General features: G+C 41.0%; 1 protein-coding gene across 4 annotated transcripts in view; it reads right to left on the reverse strand.

Annotated features, from left to right (window-relative positions):
- DCX (doublecortin) overlaps window positions 1-20,410 on the reverse strand; it is a 105,750-nt gene that overhangs the window by 23,465 nt on the left and 61,875 nt on the right. For 2 of the 4 annotated variants that reach the window (XM_057495634.1, XM_036912621.2), the window contains 2 exons: window positions 11,261-11,363; window positions 9,157-9,294 (listed from right to left, as the gene is read on the reverse strand). In XM_057495634.1, the coding sequence (XP_057351617.1) occupies window positions 9,157-9,294; window positions 11,261-11,363 (241 nt within the window). The remainder of the gene's footprint in view (window positions 1-9,156; window positions 9,295-11,260; window positions 11,364-20,410) is intronic. The other 2 variants (XM_057495632.1, XM_057495633.1) reach the window with 1 other exon arrangement.

The raw sequence follows: 20,410 nt of genomic DNA on the forward strand, positions 1-20,410 counted from the left end.
CAGTTAGGACTGCAAAGCCAGGATTTGAATGCAGGTCTCTTTGATTCCAAAGCCTATGTTTTTTTGTTGTTGTTCTTTTCAGTTTTTGCTATATTGCTCTTCCTTTCTTAAATGCATTGCTTCTGCGAGTCCTTCCTATGACAACCTTCTGATGGGGGGAGCAGGAAAGGGGGTAAAAGTTGTGGCAGAGAACAGGGAAAGGGACAGGAGAAGGTAGAAGCAGACACCAGACCTCACACCCATCTTCTGGGCTTTTATCCTACTTAATCTAGTTTAGATTAGCAAGTGCTTAGCAAAAGCTTTCTTTCATTTACTGAAATGACTGGGTGTCATAGATAATGTCATGAAACGCTAGCCGACAGAGCAGCCAGCATGGCATGCTCCTACTCTCAGGACACAGAGCTCTCTAGGAAGAGGGTGCCTGTGCCCTGTCAGTCTCTCCCCTCATCTGGACGGCACAGTTGCCATGGTTGGCCTGGCACAGTCTTGGCTCACTAGCTTCTCTCAGTGGTTATGCCTGCTCTTGCCCCAGTGCTCATCTTTATATCCTTGGCTCCATCAGAACAGAACAGGACAAGCCCAAACAACAAGTGCCTGGTAAGGTAACTAGGCTGCCTTACCTAGATTTACAGGGATTTAAACGTATGGGGGAAGATGGGTCTCCAGGAGAGAGACATAATGTGGGAGAAGTCAGTTCCCAAAGAACAAGGAAAGAATCCAGTGTCTGGCATGGGCGCCAAGGGCAGAGTGTGGCCACCAGTAAGGCGGAGTTGAGGCTGAGCTCCTAGACTATGGATGCCCTCCTCTGGAGGCCGGACCAATCCCTGGAAATCAGCATGCACCTGCTTGTAAGGTGGGCACAAGCAGCCCCAGGTGCAGCGAAGAACTGTCTGGGCAGTGAGTGAGGTAAGTCACTGTGCTTTTCTGGGTTCAAGTTTGCATGCCCAGACTGGCACAGAAAGAAAACTGCCAGCTTGTCATCTGCTTGTCAGCCAACTTTTGACCAGAGACTGAACTGAAAATGCACACTCACTTGGTTCTGGCTTTTCCTCCCATGCTAATCCCAACACTTGAGCCCAGCTGAAAATCAAGCCTACTGGTTTTGGTCTGATGTCTATTCTGAAATACTGCTCACTGAAAATAACCCCCATCTAGCAAAAGCAGCCAAGATAATAATTTCAGAGCCGCCTTAATAATCGCAGTTGTATTTCTACAATTGTTTGCAAAGCATCTTACCATATATGAATTCACATGATTCTCCTGATAACCCCAGGAAATGGTGGCCAGGAATTGTTGGTCTCCTTTTAATTACAAGGATACACAAAGGCTCAGAGAGAGGAGGACTTGCTTAAAAGGTATAAACTGCCTCTCCTCAATGATGGCAGCCTTGGGAACTTGTCCACAGATTCACTTCAAAATTCCCTTCAGATTAGCACATCGCAGACCTCCCATTAGGACCTTTCAGTGATTGGTTCTGTCTTATCTTCTCTAATTCCCTAGTGCCTTGCAGAGGGAGATCTCACAATACAATTCAGCCACCTCATTTTTTCTTGGATTGACATGCTCTAAGCCTTCCTTCATTCCAGTCCAAAGACACCCTATGTTCCCCTGTTTTCTCCTTACATACACAGGGAGTTTTTCTGGAAGGCCATCCAAGTAGAACCAAGGTGGTTTCAACTTACTTCAGAATAAGGCCAAGAGACAGAGCCTGCAATTTTCACACATTCAATCCAAACCCAGCCTCGGACTGGGTTTCTGGATTGATTTGGCTAATTATTTCTGCTTAGTGGAAAAGCTTTTGTCTCCTCTCTCTAAACCTATCCATTTGGAAAGCAAGAACTGACAGCCCAGGAACAGTTGTTCACTGATATGATCACAGGGCTGGTTCTTAGGTCAAATTCACTCACAGGTTGTAAGATACTGCAAGTTCGGAAGTTGGAATTTGAAATTTGAATCTATTCCCTACAGAGTCTTAGACCGCAAGCAGTTGTGAATCCTTCGAATAAGGAAGAGAGGTATGAGTCTTCCCTGTTGCCAAACAACTATGTGTACCCATTCCCGCAATCTTTGGACACAGATCAGTTTCCCTCAAGAAGAAGTAAGAAAGCTGATGGAGATGCCAGGATTGTTTTCTCAGACTTGATAATGCTGACCTTTATCTCCTTTTGAAGGTGGTTCTGCTAACGTGTTTCTGGTGGAGGAAGCCTATTCACTGCTCTTGTGGAAATTATGGAAAGAGCACAATTTGGGGATCCACACATTGGAATCAGTCAAGGTTTTAAATACTGGCTTAGCCATTTCATAAATGTGTGACATTGGGTGTAACTTAAAGTCTGTGAATCTCAGTTTCCTCATCTGTAATATCTGAATAAAAGCAATGTGGTGCCACCACATTTCTCATCCTAAAATATAATTTCTACTTTGTTATTTCCTTGTACCCTCATATGCTATAGTCTTACCACCTCTGCTCTTTTGTTCATGCTTTCCCCCCTTTCAGAAATATCCATTTCCTTATCCATTGAAATATAAACCTCCTTCAAGCCCCAGTTCTTCCAGGAAGCCTTCCCTTAGCACCCTAGCCCCTGATGAGCTCTTACCCATGAACCTTAATCCTTGCAACAGCACTTACTGTCTGTATCTCTCATTCACTTGGTGCTTTAAACAAACCATTCCCATTAACTTGTGCTTAGCACCATAGTACCATGGTTAAATTGTGGACTGCAAAGCTAGATTGCCTAGGTTCAAATCCCAGTTATGGGATTGATAGCTATGCCATCTTGGGCAGGTCACTTAACTTTTGTATGCCCTAGTCTCTTCATCAGCAAAATGGGAATAAGTGTACCTACCTCGTAAGGTTGTTGTAAAGATTAAATTGGTTAATACATGGAAAGTCATTAGAAGAGTTGCTTGGCACATAATAAGAACTATGTAAGTATTTGTAAGTAAACTTTTGTTGTTAAATTTATATGTATACTGGTTCCTCAAATAAATCATAAACTTCTTAGTGACAGGGAATTTGTCTTATCATAGTTTTCTTCATAGCGTCTAGCACTACTAGGTAGTTCACCAAAACTCTGGGGATTTGGTTGTATTTAAACACAAGTCTCAGGCTGACAGGTTATTAGGACTCCTATTACAGGGAGATGGGTCAATGTCACCACCTTCCATGCCCTCTGGAGTGCTCATTATACTACCTGCTCCAGTCGTTTCCTGAGCAGCTCTCCAATGTCAACAGGAAAGTTGCCTTAGATACATGGCAGTTCTTCCACTTAAACTAGACATAAACTGTAGTTTTAGAAAGAATCAGAATGGAAGAGGGGCAAGGGAACTTTTTTCTCTCCCATAGCTTTGCCAATGGCACCACTTCCCCTTGAGCAGTAGCAGGGACGCTGATAGAATTTCCAGAACTGGGCATGGAAACAGAGGTGCCTAGTTACTCACAGCTGTGCTCTATGCAGCACAAAGGGAATGACACACACCACACCAAGCCTCCGCCTCCCCACATCCCTTGCCTGGAGGTGGCAGAAGGTGGAAGGAAGCAGAGAAGCAAGGACCATCCAACAAGGACCTTTCTATTTACCAGTCTGGAGCTCCCACACCTTGCCTAAAGGATAGTGTTAGGAGTACCTGCCTGGAAGTCAGGAGAGCTGGGCTCTGGCTCTTGGGTACTAAATAGTTGTGTGACATTGGGAAGACAACAAGATTATATCTTAATTTCCCAATCTGAAAAAAAAAAGAACGGATAATTTTCCTTTCCCAGCTTAATTCATTGTGCTATTATTCATTATTCATTGTGCTCTCATGAGTCACAACTGAGGTGATAAATTTGGAAATTATTTTGCCAACTGCAGAGCATTTAATCCATGTAGGAGAGTGCTCTCTTAAGCCTCTCACAGATAGAGAAGAAGGCTTTGTGCTGTCTAATACAGCAGCCACTAGTCACATGTGATTATTGAACACTGAAGGTTGGCTCGTCAGAACTGAGACTGCTGTGTAAAAAGCAACCCAATTTCAAAGATTATAAAATATCTCAATAATTTCTTACATTGATTACATGTTGAAATGATAATATTTTTGATATATTGAGTAAAACAAAATAAAAAAAAAGAATTTCACTTGTTTCTTTGAACTTTTTACCTGTGACTACTAGAAAATTTAAAATTACATACAAGTCTTGAGTTTGTGGCTACCATTATATTTTTTTTGGACAGAGTTGGTCTAGATAGTCACATTCAGGAAGGTCAAAACAGCCAGGATCCTCCGTCTTAGGCAACCCAAAGCAGCCTGTTTGGTTCAGAAGAGGACTCCTGAATACAATTCTCCCATGGACAACCCCCCTACCCCCAACTGCTTTGTGTCCCTTGACCTTCCCTTTCAAAAGCTATATATTTTGGTAGAGAGGCCATTCGTGCTTGTGAGTTTGCGAACAGGGAAGATTTGACTTTCAGGAATAGGTCACATAGATAGTTTGGGGGAAGGAGGGTGGGGAACACTGAGCTACTATAACAATGACTTTCTGTTGAAGAATAGCAAACTCATTATCACATTACAAGTCTCTCAGCCTACCAGCATGGGTAATTACCTTCCTTGGAGGCTCCTTAAAAGAAAGAGAGAGTGAGACAGAGAGAGAGAGGAAGAAAGAAAGAAAAAGAAAAGATTCCTTCTGAACAACTAGCTACTTTGTCCTTTTAATTCAATGCAATTGGGGTTGCTGCATAAAGGGAAAAATTAACGCATGAATGGCTGAAATGGCAACAGAAAGACACACTAGAAATGTCTTCCTTTACTTCTGAAGCCAGGCTTTCCTTTGCCCAGTAAAATGGCAAGTTCTGGGTTAACCAAAGTGGGCCACTGCATAGGCTCTCTTCAAACATCCCATAGGAGCCTTCTGGACTCAGATTTTATCTGTCCACCACAGTCCCTTGGCTGACTTCAAAGCAGACATGCTAATGGGACTTGAATTCTAAGAGTCCATCATCTCTGCCCAGTGAGAATGAGAGCTCCTTATAGCAATATTTTAGAGACTAAATCACTCCTTAACTCGAGTTTAGGGTTTAGTAACAGGCATTCCATTTGGGGCAAACTCAATATTGGCAGGAGTGGGGACTGAACGCAAAAGGAATAAAGTATAAGAATTTTGGTTTATTCATGGGCAGAGACAACTTAAGGACTAAGGAGTCAGGAATCGAATTATCACACAAATTACAGACCAAACAACATCAATTTCCTAAAACTCAAGACAAACTGAACCCAGATATTAACTCAGCTATGAACTGGACCAAACATACATATTTTTTAAATTCATTTCTTTTCCATTTACTATTACCGTCCTCTGAAGGATTTGTTTCATTCTATAGCTTTAAAGAAATACTTGCTTTCTCCAAACTCCATTGCTCTGGGTTTGGGGTTTTTTAATGTTAGACAATCTAGCAAACTTGTTTGAACCAGAATCAAACCTACATATGTTCTAATGAACTAGAACATCAAAACATTCCATTAATTGAACCTTAACTAAGCCAATGTTTCATTTGGTTTGAGTCCCAGTTAAAGAGGAACATTTTTGGCTTTTATTTGCCTTCAAAGGAAGGTAGTTAAAATTCCCTGGAAATGGCCTATCTTCCACAAACTTTAGTTACTCAGGTTGAATGAAAAAATATGAATCTATCTACATAGTCCCAGATCCAAGACAGACTAACACAGGATGGAAGCAGGTGGTACTATCATGTCCTAGAAAAGAAAAAAGAATCTCGGCCCCACCCATGCCATTATTCTTTGCTTAAACATATATTAACCTGCATTTGTCCCTTGCTAACAGCTCAGGAAAACATTGACACTTTATGAAATAAATCTTCTTGGTGTTCCTAAGGAGAAATTTTTGCTAATGCAAAAGTATGCATTTTCTATAGCTCATCTTCTGGTTATCTAATTCTGAGGAAGCTATTGTACAACTCTGTAAATTGGAAATAACTGATAACAATGAAAAATTATTTTTATCTATAGATACACAAATTCTGTCTCATCCAAAATGGAAACCATGTCCTAGAAGGTAAAACACTTGTCTCAAAGTCACAAAGTTGGGCCTTCTTAGAGAGATGTTTCCCTCTCCTCTTTCATTTCCCATCCCCTTCCACCTCCCAGCTTGGACTGGTCCTGAGTGAGGTTAGGATAAAAAGAGGGACATGGGTCTGTCAAACCCTAACCTTACCTAAAGTACTATTTTACCTGAAATCAGCTTTGCCCTAGTGGAATGTTCGCTGAGTGCATGCCCTGGATTTGACTCTAAACTGCCAGGGAACGGGCAAGGTTTTTACATAAATCCTTTCACCCCTTGAGGCTGATATCACATGGAGGCTCTAGACACATAATCTGAGAAAAGCTCAAATGTTCTTGAAATTTTCATGAAGGATGGTTAGACTAGAGTTGGGCTTCACTTATGTTCATGAACTATCTGAAATAAAGATTTAAATCCTCTCTCCTGAGAACACCACTTTAGATTTTTTACTTGTAGGGAACAGGTAGCTGCTATCTTCCAAGTAAAGTCCCCCTCTCCCCCTCCCATTGATTATTCTTTTTATCTTGTGTGTGTGTGTGAATATATCCTCATTCCTTCTCTTTAGCAGGGAAGCTCTGAAGGAGCCAGCACACATCTTGCCTGCCTAAGCCTTGGTTGGGACCCATCATGACTCTTTTCAATTTGACAAATATTCATTGAGACCTAATCTATTTCTTCTCTGTCTCTCATATCTTAGAATCAGTGCAGTTTGTATTTCTTAGAAGGGAAATTATGTAGGTAGCATGCTAGAGATCAATGATTGGATGTATGTTTAAACTGTTTAATTACAGGTGGTTGTGTTCACATGTGCTGGGTAACCCAACTGGATACAGTCCGTAGAGAATCTATTTCAAGTTGCTGCCTTCTCAGCATTTCTAACTAATGGCTTATGTGGTGGTTTGAAAAGAGGTTCACAAACTCTTTAATACTCCTCCCTTTTAATGTGGGCTGGACTTAGAGACTGCTTCTAATGAATAGACAAAAACTAAAGTGCTAGTAAATGGCTTTGGAGACTAGATCACAAAAGGCACTACATCTTCTTCCTTGTACACTCTCTTGAATCACTGTGTGGGGGATGACCTTGCCAACAGCCATCTTGGAAGTAGATCCTACAGTCCCATTTGAGCCTTCAGATGAACTGTAGCCCCTACCAATACCTTGAGCTCAATTAACTACATGAGAGATCCTGAGTCAAACATGACCATCCAGCTGAGACACTCCAGAATTCCAGACCAATAGAAATTGTGAGATAATAAATGTCTGTTCTTTTAGGCCACTAAATTTTGAGGTGATTTGTTTCATAGCAAGAGATAAGTAATACAGATCAGAAATCCCAGAAATAGCCAGTGATACTTCTGAAAAGTGATTGACTAAGCAATTATTACCAGACCTTATGAATATTGATGAAGTGTTTAAAGTCCATTTTTTGCAAGGCGTTGCTTAGGATCTATACAAATAATTTCATTCTCAGTCTAACTGTTAAAACCCAGGTCTTTATAGTTTGAGCTATATGAGTTTACTTGGGTAGATTCCTGTGGTGTTCTATATGCTAACCAAAATATCACCAAACACATGCATTTTCATTCCCTCAGCAAACATTACCTAAATGCTTACTGGTCTCTAGCACCATGCTGAGTGAAATAGGTGCTCTTATACATCTTTTCATTCACAAGCATTATTTGAGCACCTACTAAGACCCAGGCACTGTGTTCCAGCCTGAGGATACAAAAATGAACGTGACACCTAGCCCTGCAGGGACCCAGTATTTAGCTGCAGAAATAGACAAGTAAATACACACTTTACAATACAGTGTGGCAAACGTTACCCCAGAGATACGAATAACATGCTATGATATTGCGGAGAACAGAACAACTATTTCTATTTGAGGTATTGAAGAATGAAGAGGAGTTTTCAAGCAAGATGACATTCCAGGTACAGGAGAACAGAGTTGCAAAGACATGGAAATATGAAAAGCCTGAGTTACCTCTTCACAGTTTATTTCCTTCTGCCTGAGAATAAAAAGATGTGTGGTGATATGCCTGCTCTTGGCAGTGTGAGGCTGACAGGACAGGCTGTTTTTCTAGGCTGCAAGCATTTCAAAGTGAATAGGCCACTCAAGTTGCCTCAAACTGAAGGAGATAAAGGGAGTTTGTGCTCTCTGCCCCAAGGCTCTCAGGCTAGATGAATTCTCATGGTGAACCCTACACCTTGGGAGGACAAACATGTAAGTTTTCCAGACCATACAGTTTCCTTATCAGGAAGAATTCAAATGATCTGTGCCTGAGTCTATTAAACTTCTAAACTTGGACTTCTGTGGCCTTTGCCTTTTAGACCAGTGTCGCTTCAACTGCAGGTATAAGACTTTGCACCAGAATGTGAACCAACATAGAGCTGCCGTCATTGATAAAATCATGCTATGAAAAACGAGTCTGCTGAAGTAAATGGTTTGCTCAGTGGCATGATTTACATTTGGCACAAGTTCCTAATCTCATCTCAGACTGATAAATTGTGGGTTGGCAGTGATCCACAGGCCACATGTTTTAGATCATTCACTATCTACTAAATAAAACCTATATGCCAAATCTCTCTGTTTCCTTTCAGAACTTGGCCTCTACTTTCTTTTCTTATTGTGATAATGATGCAATTTATCTTCTTTGTCTTTTCCTTTTGGCTTCTAAGAAGTTCGAAGTCAAATTTGAAGCTCAAGTGCATCGACTATGCTGACACCTTTGGGTAGCATGTTTTTACATTCTTGTTTTTGATTCTGATTTTCTATTTCAAATTAATGTTTGACTTGATTATTTCACTGGTTATGCTTTTGCTGGGTGATGTCGAAGATGATGACAGTGAAGCAGACAACCACGATAGTAGGCATGACAGCAAGCATGGCAAATAGGCCAGATTTCTGGGCTGCATCCATTTGAGAAGAATCAGGGTTGTGTCTCCATGACACACCCACGTTTGACTGTTTGGTCTCTGAGTTGACAGAACTGGTCTCATGGAGACACAACCATGTTCATGAGGGGCTCATGCCTCTCTGCATGCAGATGGTACTGGCCTCTGTAAATGAAGTCAGCGTGCACAGTTAGGAGAAGAGCACTCACCGTCTTGGTCGTTACCTGAGTCAGCTGGGGACTTGCTCCGGCGCATAGGGCCAGGGCTCTTAGCTGAACTCTTCTGTGGTGTCGGGGATGCCTTTGGGCCAGCTGCAGCTGATGGGTTTCCTTTCATGACACGGCATTCTGATGGAAAAAGACACAGGCAACTTAGGAGAGCCAGCAGCAAACGGAGGCTCAGCCTACTACCAACCTTTGGAACCTGGAAGAACAACCACGGGCCAAAGCACCCAAGGCTTCAGGCCTACAAGGCACTCCTTATCACTTGTAGGAATGACGGCTCTGGGGAAGGAGGCATGGGAGAAACTTTAAAAAGTCACCTGAGCTAAACCAGGTGTTTAACTCTCTAGATTGTGGAAACAAGGGAGGAGTTGATAAGCAGGTTGGGTTGGTTATTAAATATTCAATTCAATCATTTGTAGACAACCCAGCCGATCTCCAAACAGCACCTGTTGACATAATTAATTAATTTTCATGGAGAAGAGACTGACACCTCAGAGGTTGCAGCCACACAGATGAAATAGTCACGAGTAATTTAGAGGCAAGAGTTACCATTTACTGCTTATTACATGTCGTGTACTGTAATAGGCATATTAAGGATGTCATGTCATTTTATAAATAAGCCCTTCTACCACTAGCACCATTTTGCATTTAGAGTTATTTTTGATTTTCAATGCATGTTACCATAATCCCCTAGGGTGGCTTAATGAATAAATGGGCCAGCAATGACTCTGTCACTCAGAACTTACAGAAAGCTTGTGAGTACGGAGGAGTCTGCCAAATGTTTCTGTTACTTCCTTCCACTTTAGTCTGACACGTTTGGGGCACACTTTCCATGCAGGTCACTCAGCATCCCTACTATAGTAATTTTGGGCACTGACCGTGCTAATGTGTTAGAATTATTGTACTCACTTTGCTGATGAGAATACAAAGAACTTAAGCCTCTTGCTTAGGGCCACAGAGCAAGAAAATAATAGCACAAGGACTAGCAACCAAATCCCCTGAGTCCCGGTATAGTGCTCTTTCCACTTTAGCTTTCCCGGCCTTGTGCTACAATGTTCAAAGTGGAACCAAATGACTGGGTGAAGGGTCTCTCCTTTGACACAACCTTATCGCCTCCTCCTTAAAGATATAGTGAAGTATCCATTACCCAGAAAGATGAGGGGATATTTTCTGGTAAATTGAATTTTTTAGGAAACTAAATTAAGCAGAAAGCTCATTTTGTTTTACTTCTTGTTTTGATTGATCAAGTTTAGCAGTCACTGTCCAGAGCTGGAGATGTAGAAGGTATAGGAAATCTAATGTAGCCTGGGAGTTGTTTAGCCATTTTATGGTCATTTGCCTCTTCGCAAAGTGGACAAAACAGAAATGTCATCTCTTTCAGATCCTTGTCACTTGAGCTGTTTGTTAAGTTCTATATCAGCACAACTTGCTTGTTTTTCTCACACTTAATTGGGAGGTATGTTTTGAATGAGCCTCTCTATCAGGATCATATCCTGATCCCATTACTGTATAAGCTAATTCACTATTAACTTGTATGTGGAGCTTGGACTCAAGCAAAGGGAGATGGACAGATATTCACCTGCTTCCTGAGATTAACAAATCTCTGGAATCTTGAGTCACAAAGGACAGGGAATAGGGCAGCAAGCCAGAAGGTGGGATAAGGGAAAAGGTTTGATACTAAGAACAGAGTGGAAAGTCATTCTAAAATGGAACCATCAAGATGGGCCAAATAGCTGGAGGATGTTGACAAAGAACCTATATATCCGATATCCAAGTTCTAACTCCAAATGCTCCTTCCCACGGTCTGATTGAACCTGTCAGCCCATGTGACACACTACGGGGTTCAAGAAGTATGGTCACTATTGGAGCAGATGGTGAGTTTTATTGAGTTTGGAGGCTGGGCATCTGGGACATCCAATCAATCATTTACTTAGTGACTCATGTATCCAAATATACAGGAGAATGACTGATAATATTTTTCCTTGAGGGGTCATGCATTGATGTTCTCAAGGCAGTATGAATCTTGGAAATCCCAAGGGATAAAAGGAGGGAGAACAATGAAGCAGTAAAATCCAGTGGTTGTGCTTACCATTTTCATCCAGAGAAAAGTCATCCTGAGCATAGCGAAATTTTTCAGGACCACAGGCAATAAAAACATCGTCATCACCAAAGAAGTCATGGAGACAGGTTACCTACAGAGAAAGCAGAAATATTAGATTGATATTTGACGGTCTTGTGACAATCAGCTTCATACCATATCAGCAGGGGAAAAGAGCTTCACATCTGGGTCATCATCTCAAGCCCTCAGGATTTCCTTTTCAGAAAATACCAGGCTCATAGTCTGCACCGGAGCCCTGGTGAGCAGAGATCTACTGAGTGCCATTGTCTGTGTTTCTTGTGTGGTAATCTTGTTTCTATTGCATCAAGAGTAACTTTGAGACCATGTCCAAATAGAATGCCTACCCTCTGACTAAAAATCAGCACGCAGGTGGCCTTACAAATATCACCTCTTCTCAGAGCCTCAAAGACAGAGTGCTCCTTGCCAAACTCTGGGGCCAGGGTTTGTAGACCAAGACAGATGAGAAAGATCTTCTGCAGCCTGCAGTAGATGCACTCTGTGGCTGACAAAGACCTGGAAGTTCCTCTTTCCATCTCCATGAGTTTTGAAAGGACACCAGTTCTCATCTGCTTTGGACTTTTGCTAAAAATGGACCCAGAACCTGGTAGTCTCCCAGAATACTATTCCTCCCTCAAAAACAAGGAGGGGAATACTGTCTGACCACTTAAAACTTAATCAAGAGGAATGGGTCCCTATAGGCTTGAGGCTCTGCTGCTAAAGGCATGTTACCAGGATCATTCCCATCCACTAGTACCCTATGCAGTGCTGCTTCTCCACAACAGATAAACAGTCTCCCCAATCCCTTTTCTGCACAAAGAAATGAAGGTCCCTCGGAAAGTATGCTGCTCCCTGTAGTTCCCCACTTCTCAGCTTTCCTAATTACATCGAAACCCCAGGAGAAACCATATAGTCAAACCATTCTTACCCAAATCCTTAGCTTGACAGTGTTCAAAGCTTCTAATTGTTCTAAGCTACCCATTCAAGCTGCCAGCAATGGATTTCCAAAGGCACAGTGCTCACAAAACAACAGCTTGCTGGGTGCAGAGAGCAATATTTTGCATAGGAAAATTTTATACTAATAACACCATCCCCCACCTGGGGTTTATTCAATCCCTGCTCCCCCAGCCAAGATGATTGCAAGCTTTACACAAAGCAAGAGGTATTTAAAGATTATTTGCATTGTTTCAGGCTCCCAATCATCCAAGAGATACCAAGAGAAGGGAGGAAGACTTGGAGGGCTGCCAGGGTTGCTCCTATTAAGCATCTTCCCAGTCCTGGGTGCTGACCTCATCAAGTAGGCCAACAACCTTCTTCAGCCCACTCGTCCTTCATCTATTCATTCCACAATCATGAAATGACAACCAGAGCCACCACTAATTGAATGCTTACTGTGACAGGCACCCTGTTAAGTAATTCCAAACCTGTCATCTTGTTTTACTCTCACAACACATCCTAGAAGTTGGTATTACTGTCATCACTGTTTTACAGATGAGAAAACTGAGGCCCAGAGACAATAAGTGGCTCAGGTAGAAAGCAATGCAGCCAAACAGCTGCAGGTCTGTCTGTCTCTAAAGCCTGAGCTGTTGACCACTGAGTAGTACAAAGTACTTATGTGGAGCTCAGGCACTGGGGAGAAAAAGATGATGCACTGGGGAGAAAAAGCTCACAATCTGATGCAGTAAGATATACTGAACCAAAGCATTTCAACACAGTGTCATGAGTGCTAAGGTAGGAGCATCTGTAGGTGCTGTGGGAGCTATTCCGTACCACATCCAAGTGACCCAGTCACTGGTTGCCACTGTTAATTCAGTAAGTACCCTGTATATTGTCTTGGTATCAAATCCAATGACAGAGGCTGCATGGCTTTGAACCCTGCTGCAGACGCCCGCTGACATCTTGGACCTGGCTTAATGAAATCTGAAGCCCCTAATGTTGACACATTGTGTGTCTCATAATTGTTTACCTCTTTATATATCCTTGACCATGAAGACCTCTGCCATGCCCTCATGGTGGAGGTTGGCCCTGACTGCGACTGGCTGGCTGTCGTTTTTGTCATGAGTGAGGGAACTCTCACCCTTGGGCGACCCTCCACTAGTGGTCTCTAGGATTTGGCACTTTGTTTCAAGACCTGCCTGTATTTTAAGTACTCACTTAGTCCTTCCCATTCAGGAAATCACAGGTTTCCTGAATGCAGAGACCAAATTTATCTCTTCCTCTATATTTCCCCATGGTTTCTGATAGACTGCTTAGCACAGAGTGAGAATTTAGTCAGTGCAGTGTTTGCCTCAACTAAATGTAAAGAAAATGAGAAGGATAGTAAAAAGCAGCAAAGTAGGAACAAGAAAGAAGACACAAATTACACAAATTTATGAACAAGAAAGGAGCAGTGACTGGGAATTCAGAAGTTATTCTCTGCATTATGCTAATTAGTTTGAAAACTTAGATGAAAAGGATGATTTTTAAAGGAAAACGTAATTAATGAAATTAGCTCCAAAAGAAATGGAAAACCTCAACCAATTACTACCCATGAACAGAATTTAGTAAATACTTCAAACAGCAACCCTTCCCTAAAAGGCACCAGAGCATTCATTTTGGAAGCACTTGTGGAAATTGCTTCCCAAGAAGAAAAATCAAAAGCTGAAAAGCAGCCATTCGGTGACATGCCATGATATCCTATTGTAGGACAACAAAGCCTTCATGGATTGCTCTGGGGGTTGCTGTTATATTAACCCAACCTCCTCCAGCCCTAAGCCTCTTTGCCCCGACCCAGGCTTGGGGACAGACTTTGGGTAACTCCTCCTTTGGGGAGCTTCTAAGAAAAGCAAAGCCCCCCATGCTTCTGACAAACTCACGGCAGTGCGGCTGGCTTCAACCACATACAGTTTGCAATCCAGCTGTCCAGTATCAGGTTTCTTGTGTGATTCCACCCCGCATTTTACTGGCTCCCAAATACAAATTCACATCGTTCATGTGGATGCCCAGCTTTCCCAAATGCCTTGGATATTGAGACACACCAGCCTTCCCTGCCTTTGTTACAGAGTTGGGAAAATAGAAAGTTCTCCGTTTTAAGTATGAGGAACCCAAAACAGAGTCAGAGTAGCCCAAGGATACACAGATGGCTCTTGGCAGAATTTAGACTAGCACCCAGGTGTCCTGATGGAATTCAGGACAAAATAATTCAATTAGCTGAGAGAACATGCCTTCCTAAAGCTGTGACTTCAAAGGCTTGCGTATAGCTTAGATGGAAGAGTTCCCATTTGTATTAACCTATGCCCAAAAGGCAGTGGAACACCTTATTGGACTGAAAAAGGAAGGTATCTCTATGGATCATATTTTTAATCTATGGATAGGAAAACTCTTATTCAGTACTATAACTGGCAACTGAGTATATGGTGGAGAAAGAGAACAAGGAAAAGGAGGAGGAGGAAAACAAGAAAGAGAAAAAAGGAAAAGGAGGAGGAAAGGAGAAGAACAGAGTGTAAGAAATAATTTCCAAATGAAATTCACACACCCACTTTTTTAAATTCCACAGAGGTAATGCAACACAAAGTCCCCCTTAGCTTACAGTGCAAATATATTATTTTGCAAATCAGCTTTTTTTGGGAAAAATTTCCATCATGATGTAGCAATAGAGGTGGTAAAAATAATAATCATTCTGATACCATGTACAGCAGGCTCAGAGCTCAAGGGTCTTGCTGACATCAGCTTTTGTGAGTCACACTTGGGTATTTAAGTCAGAGATGAGAACACAAAAGCATGACACCTGTCTTTGTAATTAATCAACTGTCAGCACAAAATCAATAACATCAACTCACATTAACATTGAACCATTAACTTAATGTTCTTTTTTTGAAGAAACAGCAAGTCCTGCAGTGGTTGTGCATTAGCATGAACAATAGATTATATGGACCATCCGGCAGCTTAAATGTTGAAGTACGAATGGAGAAATGGAGACAACAGATTACTGTATGGGAACAATTGGAGTCTATTAGCTGTAAATAGCAAATGAACTACTGTGACTTGATTTAAGCTTATTAGATTCTACAGCCATATATTATATGTGCCTGCAGCTGGTAGATTCTATATTTCACTATCTACTTGTTCAGAAACAAATGTTACTTTGAGAAGTAAGGTTTTGCTTGTTTATCTATAGAACTCATTGTCGACATGCAACACATTTTCATTGAAGGTTCAATTACACTAATATTCATTCATTAAGCACTTACTATGGCAGAGGAACTACGTAGGAGATACAGAATGACAATAAAAGGCCCCTGTCTTCAAAGTTGATGGCAAAATAAGCAAGTCGGAACTACACAGATAATTAGAACACAAGGCTGACCGTGGTCAGCCCTGTGATAGAGGCACAAAAAGCAAGGGAAGCCCAGAAGACAAAGAGAGCAATTCTAACCTTGAGAACCAGGGAAGGTAGCGCAGAGGTGACACAAAATCTGAGTCTTGAAGGATGCATGGGATATAGGGTGATGGAGGTGGGAATGAAGTGTATTCCAGGTAACTGCATCAAGAAAGGCAGGCATGTGCCTTTTTCTTAAGAGCTCTGGAAAAGGGAACCATATCTTGTTGACCGGAGTCCCAGAGATTCTAACTCTCCAAAGCACAATTACCCAGACTCATCTGCCAGCCTCCTGCACAGACAAAACATACAACTTGCCTACCAGTGGAATTCAGGGTGAAGAGAAGGACAGAGTGCCTATGGAGATGGGAGGGGCCCCAGTGGTAAAGAAGAGGGAGACTTATGGCAGAGGTTGGCACAGGGTTGGCTTGGTGAGCTGAAACAACGTTTCTGAGACAACCGTGGCTTTTTTATCAAACTTGTTTTCCTGGAGTCATCTTGAAGTCTTACTTGTGAGTTTTTCATGACAACATTTTTGCCTGGGCAAATTGATCCTTGGTCCTGCAGTGCCTCTTGTAACAGGCACACATCTCTTTATTCGATGTCTTGAGCTTCCCTAAAATCTCCAGTGAAATAAAAATGCTACTTGCATTTGTAAAATATTTTTACTGTTTGCAGAACTCTTCCACAGGCTAATTTATAGTATCTTATGTTCCCTTCCACACCTCCAATTCTCCTCTCAACCCAATCCTCATCACTCTACCAAGGCTGCTCATTTTAAGGTCAACAATGACTTCCATGTTGTCAAATCCCACGGTCATTTATCTGGCTTCATCTTAGCCCTTCAGCAATATTGGACATAAATTGAGCAAGTCCTCCTCCTTAAATACTTGCCCCTCTTGGCTTGTGGGACACAGTAGCCTTCTGGATTTCCTCTCACCTCAATCTCTTCTGCTAGATTCTCTTCCTTTTCCAGACCACTCAAAATTTGAAAGCCCCTGTGCTCAGTTTTCAGACCTCTTCTCTTCTTCATTTACATTTATTTACTAGTTGATCATGTCCAGTCCCTGGGTTTTACACACTATCTTTGTACTGGTGACACACACGTTGGTATCTCCAGGCTCTTCTTATCCTTGAACTCCAGACTCATATATTCAACTGCCTGCTTGATAGCTCTACCTGGTTATCTGATAGGCATCCAGAATTTTATACTCCTGGGACTAAATTCTCATATTTCTACTCCAAATCCTACTTCTCTTCAGCTTTTCTCATCTCAATAAATGATACCACAATTCTCCCAGTTGCCCAAACCAGAAACCTGTGAGTCATTTTTTACTAGTTACATTTTCCCCCTCTCCATTGTCATTGTCCTACTCCAAGATATAATACAGTAACTTATAACCTGTTGCTCCATGTCCACTCTTGTCAGCATGCCCCCACCAGCCCCTACACATGCATTCATACTGTTATCCGTACTACAGTCAGAGTAGCTCTTTACAATTTTAATCAGGCATTCACTCTCCTGCTTAAAATCCTCCAAAACCTGCCCATTATAGATCGAATAAAATCCTAACTTTTTATCTTGGCCCGATATTATCCAATCTCTTATACCATCTATACTAGCTAGCTGCAGTCAGTCACACTGGCTTTCTTTCTGCTACTCAAATACATCAACACCTTTCCTGCTTCAAGGTCTTCATTCTTGAAAGTCCCTCTATCTAGAAGGTACAGGCCTACCTCAGAGACATTGCAAGCTCATTTTCAGACCACCCCAATCAAGTGAATATTACGATGAAGTGAGTCAAATGAATTTTTGGTTTTCCTGTGCATATCAAAGTTATGTTTATACTATACCATGTACATACCTTAATTAAAAACTACTTTATTGCTAAAAATGCTAACCATTGTCTGAGCTTTCAAAAAATCGTAGTCACTGATTACAGATCACCATAACAAATATACAAATAATGAAAAAGTTTGAAATATTGAGAGAATTACCAAATGTGACACAGAGACATGAAGTAAGCAAATGCTGTTGGAAAATGGCACTGACAGACTTGCTTGATGCAGGGTTGCCACAAACTCTCAATTTGTAAAAAATGCAGTATCTTCAGAGTGCAATAAAATGAAGTACAACAAAACAGGAGACCTGTACTCTTTCCAGATATTCACACGGTGAGCTGCTCTTCACAATCAAATCTAAAGTATCACATATTTAAGTCTGAGCAACCCTCAACTTACATGCCATTGTTGCTTAGAATTTTAGTCCATTTAACCCCACAAATTAATCATTATTTTAATTATTTTATAAAGTTACTATTGTTTATATTTCTTTACATATTTACTAGTTTGTTTGCTCACCATTTCTTGTTACATCTGAGGCCTTTCTCCTGAGGTCATTTTAAAATTAGGCACATATTAGAAGTATGCACTCCCTCTTCCATGTCTCAACCTCACCTTCATATTTTCCATCTTATCTCTTGGTGCTATATTCTTGAAAACATCTTCAAGTCTACCAGTTCACTCTCTCTTGCTTCAGATATATTTAATTTGCTGTTTAACCCACTCATTGAGCTTCAAATTTTAATGATTATAATTTTGATTTTGGAATTCTATTTCATTTTTCCCCCTAATTTGCCTGGTCATAGTTGATAGTTTCTTTTTCTTATCCCATTTTGATTATGTGTTTTTTTTCTTTAAACAATCCATATGAAGTCATTTTATATCCCATATCTGGTATTTCTAGAATCTGAAGTCCTTGGGACTCCCAATCTGTTGTTTCTGCTAACTCTCCCTCATGGTGGTTTGTTTCCTTGTGTCTTTGATAATTTTTGTTTCTATTGTGAGCTCATATTTGGTTGAACTAAATCTTTAGGAATACTGAGGGGTCTAGGTTGGGGATGCTTTCCTCCAAAAAAGATTTAAATTTGCTTCTGCCAGGTGCTAGGGGGCACTGACAATGTGGGTCATCTTGTCAGCTGTGGTTTCCCTTGTGACATGAATAGTATACATTTGAATTCTAGGCTCACATTACAGCAAGCTTTGGGTTGCAAATTCTCAAGGGACTACTTGCAGGGGTAGCAGCAGCCACAATAGTAATAAGAGTAGTGCTCTTGTTTCTTTTGTTTCCCAACTGGAGTCAAAACAGAGACAAGTTTACAGTTAGGTTTTTGGTATATTCCCTTTCAAGGGTCCTTTATGACTATGGAAGTTGTGGCTTCAGGTCACTCACTTTTCAAGGACCTTGCAAGCCCTGCATTTCTGTTAATATCCAAAGTGCTGGGTTCCAATTATGGAGTTTTGCTTCTAGGGACACTCAAGATTTTACATACTGCCTACTGCTCTGGTTTCAGCTTCTGATTCCTCTTCTCTCTCCTGCCTTTCTTTTCTGCAAGCTGAGAAAAGCATTTTAAAATGTTTGTTAAACAAAAGCAAAAATGAACAAGTGTGATTACATCAAACTAAAAAGCTTCCGCACAGCAAAGGACACCAACGAAACAAAAAGGCAACCTAAGCATGGGATAATATATTTGTAAATGATTTTTCTGATAACGGGTTAACACTCAAAGTATATAAAGAACTCATGTGCCTCAACAGCAAAAAAAAAAAAAACAAAAAAAAACCCAGATAACTGGACTAAAATTTGGGTGGAGTACCTAAACAGACAGTTCTCCAAAGAAGAACTACAGATGGCCAACAGGCACAGGAAAAGATGCTCTAATCATTAGGGAAGTGCAAATCAAAACAGAATGAGATACCATCTCACATACCAGTTAGAATAGCCACTATCCAAAAGACAAGAAATAGCAAATGTTGGTGAGGATGTGGAGAAAAGGAAACCCTCCTACACTGTTGTGGGAATGTAAATTTGTACAGCCACTGTGGAAAGCAGTATGAAGGGTCCTCAAAAAGCTAAAAATGGAAATATCCTATGATCCAGTAATTCCACTTCTAGGAATTTACTCAAAGAAAACAAAATCCCTCATTTACAAAGATATATGCACCCCTATGTTTATTGCCACATTATTTACAATAGCCAAGATATAGAAGCAACCAAAGTGTCCATCAATAGATGAATGGATAAAGAAGATGTGGTATGTATACACAAAGGAATGTTATGCAGCCATAAAAAAGAAAGAAATCTTGCCATTTGCAACAATATGGATGGACCTAGAGGGTATTATGCTAAGTGAAATAAGCCAGGTGGAGAAAGACAAAAACCATATGATTTCACTTACATGTGGAATCTAAAAACAAACAAAAATGAACAAAGGAGCAGTAGACTCATAGACCCTGAGAAGTGACTGGTGGTTACCATGGGGGAGGGGTTGGAGTTGGTGGGTGGAGTGGGTGAGGGGGAAAGAGAAGCACAAAAATCTTAAATAATATAAATTGGTCATTGGGATGGAAATGCAGCATGGAGAATATAGTCAGTGATTCTGCACCATCTTTGTATGTTGACAGTAACTGCATTAGTTGGGGTGAAGATTTAAAAATGTTTGTAACAGTTGAATCATTGTGTTGTATACTTGAAACCAATATAATATTGTATATAAACTATACTTCAATAAAAAAAATACAAAAAATGTTTGTTACAGGTTCTTCAAAAATCTAAACATAGAATCACCATGAAATTAGGTTCCTGGACCCAATTTCAGTGTGTAGGGGTGAGAGGCTTCTCCATACCTCTGAGAAGCAATTCTCCAACACCAGCAGGTTGTCCTACAATTCAACTCAATTCTGACACTGTCTATGCAGAGATAGTG

This window comes from Manis pentadactyla, chromosome X (assembly GCF_030020395.1).
Source record: "Manis pentadactyla isolate mManPen7 chromosome X, mManPen7.hap1, whole genome shotgun sequence".
Lineage (NCBI taxonomy): Eukaryota > Metazoa > Chordata > Mammalia > Pholidota > Manidae > Manis > Manis pentadactyla.